Genomic DNA, 6000 nt, shown 5'->3' on the forward strand with positions numbered 1-6000 from the left:
GGAGGAGTGTGTGCTGTGCAGACTGCGTGCAGGGCACACTTAATTTTTTTTTTTTTTTTATTTTTTAAACTCATTCTTACTTGTTGAAGGGGGAGGAGGCCCCTCGATGTATTCCCTGTGGTGAGCCTCTCACCGTGAAACACGTGCTCCTTGACTGCTGGGATCTGCATGAGGTTAGACACAGACATTACACGGCGGTTTCTCTGAAGACTTTGTTTCGTGATGTCTCTCCGTGGACGCTGATGGACTTCTTGAAAGAAGTGAACATTTTTAATCAGATTTGAAGGTTTTAAACTATGGAAGGTTTTTTAAACTTTGAGTAGAAAGCTGAAAGCGTTGACTTGTTTTCATTTTATTTTATTTACCCTTGTAGTAGGTATTAACGTGGCGATAGCCTTGAGATGGCCTTAGTGGTCGGCGAGGCACTAAGCACCATGATTTGATTTGATTTGAAGCGTGCAGGACGGGCACAATAGCCGAATGGTTAAAGCGTTGGACTTTCAATCTGAAGGTCCCGGGTTCGAATCACGGTGACGGCGCCTGGTGGGTAAAGGGTGGAGATTTTTACGATCTCCCAGGTCAGCATATGTGCAGACCTGCCAGTGCCTGAACCCCCTTCGTGTGTATACGCAGGCAGAAGATCAACTACGCACGTTAAAGATCCTGTAATCCATGTCAGCGTTCGGTGGGTTATGGAAACAAGAACATACCCAGCATGCACACCCCCGAAAGCGGAGTATGGCTGCCTACATGGCGGGGTAAAAACGGTCATACACGTAAAAAGCCCACTCGCGTATATAAGAGTGAACGTGGGAGTTGCAGCCCACGAACGCAGAAGAAGAAGCGTGCAGGGTTACGCTGCTGGTCAGGCATCTGCTGATCAGACATGACGTGGCGGGGCGAATACTATGGATTTGTCCAAACACAGTGACGCCTTCTTGAAAAAAAAAAAAAAAAAACTGAACTGAACTGAATGGAACTGATGACACTATGCTGTGTATCTCCGTGTGTGGCAAAGAGGTGGGGGAGTCAGAGGCCGGTGGACCGAAGATGAGGAGGAGGAGGAGATAGATGAGAAGGAGGAGGAGGAGGAAAAAACAGAAAGAAGAGAAGAAAAATGGAGACAGGAAAAGACATGAGAAGGAAAACTCTCTCTCTATCTCTCTCTCTCTATATATATATAGTGTGTGTGTGTGTGTGTGTGTGTCCCCCTCTGTCTCCTGTTTGTGTGTGTGTGTGTGCATTTCTATATTTTGTTTTCGTTTTAGTATTTTGACCAGGTAAGAAGGTATGTTATGCACTTAACAAACTGATTTTGTGTGTTTACTTGCTGATTGTTTTTATTTGTGGTTGCCATTCAACAGAAGGTGGTTAGGGGGGGGGGAGAAAGATGAAAACATCAGTGGGGGCGGGGTGGGTGGGTTGGAGGGCTAATTCTTGAGAGAGAGAGGGAGGGGGGGGGAAGAAGACCCTGACAAAAACAGTACAAAGATTTTTTTTTTTTAAGAAAAAAAATTAACGGGAAAGCCAAAACTGTATTGTCATCACCGTAAATTCATATGAATCTTCATACTCCTTTTATTTGGTGAGGTAATAATTATTTCCCCCCCTTTATCACAGTAATGTAGCACGCGTAATATACCCGCCTCTCTACGTTCAGTCTTGACGCAGTTACAGCACTGTCACTGACAGCCACAACAGTGTGTTGTGCTGGGTGACCTTTAGCGAGTTACTAGTTTAGCGGCATTCCGGATCAATACGGATGGCCGACAGTGCAGCCTGTTGCGTCTTTGTGAACGTGATCATCGTCATTAACCTGTTGAGGAGACGGTGCGTAGCTCCCGTGACCTGAGGTGTCTGTTGGGCTCCGTCCTGTATTGGATCCGATCATGTCAGCCGGGATGGCATATACATCAATGCACGTGATAAATTTCTTGTTTCAGATGATGGTTTAAAAAAATAATAAATCTATACCTGTCTCTTGTCTTTCTGCCGCTGTTTGTGTGTGTGTGTGTGTGTGCGCGCGCGCGCGCGCGCGCTCCATATGTACTCAATACATGTAAATAGAATAAGAGCGTCAACAAATAACAGTGAAAGTGAAAAAGAAAAAGATTGGAGAGAGAGAGAGAGAGACAGATCAAGTCAGGAAGAATTAAGAGCACGCGCGCGCGCGCACACACACACACACACAGACACACGCGCACGCACGCACGCACACACACACACACACACACACACACACACAGATCCGCAGACTTCATTAGCTGCCGACAACCTTGGGGGATGGTGTTCGTTTTGAACTCTTTTTTTTTTGAAAGTGAAAAAGAAAAAGATTGGAGAGAGAGAGAGAGGCAGATCAAGTCAGGAAGAATTAAGAGCACACACACACACACACACACACACACACACACACACACAGAGAGAGATCCGCAGACTTCATTAGCTGCCGACAACCTTGGGGGATGGTGTTCGTTTTGAACTCTTTAGCTCTCTGAACGACGGAAATCCCACAAGATTTACTCGGTAGAGCAAAACAAAATGGAAGACCTTGTCCTCTCAGCAAACGTGTAAGAGGAGAAGAAAGAAAGACAGAGAGAAAAAGAGAGTGGTGGGGGCGGGGGAGGGTGGGGGGAGGGAGAAATGGATGCAAAAATAGCGATGGGGTGGAAGGAGGTAGAGAAACGGAGGGTGGGAAGGGGAGAGAGAGAGAGAGTGGGGGGGGGAGGGGTACGGGGGGAGAGAGGAAGGGACGGAGAGAGAGAGAGATGGACCGGCAGAGAGAGAGAGAGAGGGTGGGAAGGGACGGGGAGAGAGAAAGAGAGGGACGGGGAGGGGAGAGGGGGGAAGGGGGGGGGCGGATAGAGAGGGACCGGGGGGGGGGAGAAAGAGAGAGGGTGGGAAGGGACGGAGAGAGAGAAAGAGAGGGACGGGGGGAGAGAAAGAGAGAGGGTGCGGAGGGAGAGAAAGAGAGGGACGGAGGGGGGAGATAAAGAGAGGGTGGGAAGGGACGGAGAGAGAGAAAGAGAGGGACGGGGTGAGAGAAAGATAGAGGGTGGGAAGGGACGGAGAGAGAGAGAGGGACGGGGAGAGAGAGAAAGAGAGAGGGACGGGGGGGAGAGAGAAAGATAGAGGGTGGGAAGGGACGGAGAGAGAGAGGGACGGGGGGAGAGAAAGAGAGAGGGTGGGAAGGGACGGAGAGAAAGAGAGGGACGGGGGAAGAGAAAGAGAGAGGGACGGGGGGAGAGAAAGAGAGAGGGTGGGAAGGGACGGAGAGAGAGAAAGAGAGGGACGGGGGGAGAGAAAGAGAGAGGGTGGGAAGGGACGGAGAGAGAGAAAGAGAGGGACCGGGAGAGAGAGAGACAGAAGAAGAAGAAAAGGGAAAATGGGAAGACAGAGCGGCGAAATGTTGCCCCAATCCCCCGAAAACGAAGTATGGCTGCCCTGCATGGCGGGGGTGTAAAAACGGTCATACACGTAAGTAAAAAGCCCACTCGTGTGTTTACGAGTGAACGTGGGAGTTGCAGTCCAAGAACGCAGAAGACGTTGCCCCCAACTCAATCCAGTGATTTTGTGAAGGGAAACGTTTTGTTGGGAACTAAGTGGCAGAGTGGTTACGACGCTTATCTGCCAGTATAGTGTCCGCGAGTTCGAATCTCGCTCTCACCCTTTCTGCCAGGTTTGACTGGAAAAATCAAACTGAGCGTCTGGTCGAGTCATTCAGATGAGACGATAAAACCGAGGTCCCCAGTGTAGAACTCACTTGGGGCATTGAAAATAGAACCCGTGGCAACAAAAGTGTGGCCCGTTTCAGTTTCAGTTTCAGTAGCTCAAGGAGGCGTCACTGCGTTCGGACAAATCCATATACGCTACACCACATCTGCCAAGCAGATGCCTGACCAGCAGCGTAACCCAACGCGCTTAGTCAGGCCTTGAGAAAAAAAAAGGTGAATAAATAATAGATAAGCTTACATAAATAAATAAATAAATATAATATAAAAAGGTAGTAATAATAATAATAATAATAATAATAATAAATAAATAAATAAATAAATAAGACAACAATGATGATAAATAAGCAAATAAATGTAAAACATGAAGACACGCAGTCACACATACACCCACACATGCCACATGCATAACAGATATGCACCGAACATGCAGTAGTGTGGTCCACAATTTTGTAGAAGAAATCCACTCTGATGGGTATTCCTCCACCAGTATTTTTGCGTGCTCACGAGGCCTGACTCAGCGTGTAGGGTTATGCTGCTGTCAGGCATCTGCCTAGCAGATGTGGTGGTGTAGCGTATAATTTATGGACTTGCCCAAACGCAGTGTGACGCGTCCTTGAGAGACTGAAGTAGACACCACAGACGCACACTACACACACACACACTACACACACACTACACACACACACACACACTACACACACACTACACACACACTACACACACACAACACACACACAACACACACACACACCACACACACACACCACACACACTACACACACACGCACACACGCAGGCATAGACAACATACTAAGAGTATCAGTAGCTCAAGGGGGCGTCACTGCGTTCGGACAAATCCATATATGCTACACCACATCTGCCAAGCAGATCAGATGCCTGACCAGCAGCGTAACCCAACGCACTTAGTCAGGCCTTGAGAAAAAAAAAATGATGATGATGATGATAATAATAATAAGAATAAAATAAAAAGACAATAATGATGCTAAATAAGCAAAAAAGCAAATAAATGTAAAACATGCAGATACACATTCACACACACACGCACACACACACACACACACACACACACACACACACATGCATAACAGATATGCAACAAACATGCAGTTTCAGAGATTCATAATTAAGAACACACAAACACACACGACTACCAACATACATCCATAAACCATCACACTCTCACTCTCTCTCTCTCTCTCTTACACACACACACACATTTGGATGGTCAATTTTGACAATGTGTTTTTCTGATGTGTTATATGTTTTATATGTACTTTGTTATGTGTTTGTATTGATATAATGAGTGTGTCGATGTCACATGCTTAAATGATTATTATACGGATTACAATATGTACTTTGTTTCCTGTGTACTGTTCAAACCTTGGAGACGAACGACTGGGGGGGGGGAGGCACAGTACCCGCCTGCCACATGGACATTTTAAGCAAATGACAAAGAACCCAAGTGCCGCTTATCCCTTAGTAGTTTAGTTTACTTTGATGATGTTTTTTCTTTTCTGTTCCATTTTATTTGTTTTGCACCATTTTTTGTTCTGATTTGTGCCTACTACAATGTCACTGGAGCTTTACAGATAATGACATTAAACATTTCAGTGCTCTCTCTCTGTCTCTGTCTCTGTCTCTCAGTCTCACACACGCAACATCCCACCCCACTCCACTCCATTCCACAAACACACACACACACACACTAACATACATAACATGAACACATTTTTACACTAATATTCACATGCACTCCCTTTCCTTTATCCACTACTTGACTCCTTTCCGTCTAAAAACACTTATAGTGAATAGACGTTAAACTGAAGATAAAACACACACACACAGTTTTTAACACCAACCCTCTTCCTTCTTCCTACCCTTCACCAGGTGTCCCAGGAGCAGTCCAACTATGACGCATACATCATCGTCTTCTCCGTGACAGACAGGTCGTCCTTCGACGTGGCCGCCTTTCTCCTCAGGCACCTCCGGGTGGACGTGGGCACCGACCGGCCCATCATTGTGGTGGCCAACAAGGTGGACCTCGTCAGGCAGAGACGGGTCACCAACAACGGTCAGTGTCTGTGTGTGGGGGGGGGGCGAGAAGAGTTGTGGGTGGGTGTATGGGGTGTGTGCGTATGAAGGAGGGTGGACGTGGGCACCGACGGTCAGTGTCCTGCGTGTGTGGGTGGGTGGGGTGGGGGGGAGAAGGGTTGTGGGTGTGGGGGGTGTGGGTATGTAGGAGGGTATC

At 47.3% G+C, this 6000-nt stretch overlaps 1 protein-coding gene across 1 annotated transcript in view; it reads left to right on the forward strand.

Annotated features, from left to right (window-relative positions):
* Nucleotides 1-6000, forward strand: part of LOC143285937 (uncharacterized) — a 194372-nt gene that overhangs the window by 174069 nt on the left and 14303 nt on the right. The window contains exon 3 of the mRNA XM_076593390.1: nt 5640-5823. Within this exon, the coding sequence (XP_076449505.1) occupies nt 5640-5823 (184 nt within the window). The remainder of the gene's footprint in view (nt 1-5639; nt 5824-6000) is intronic.

The sequence above is a fragment of the Babylonia areolata genome, chromosome 9 (genome assembly GCF_041734735.1).
Source record: "Babylonia areolata isolate BAREFJ2019XMU chromosome 9, ASM4173473v1, whole genome shotgun sequence".
NCBI classification, from domain to species: domain Eukaryota; kingdom Metazoa; phylum Mollusca; class Gastropoda; order Neogastropoda; family Buccinidae; genus Babylonia; species Babylonia areolata.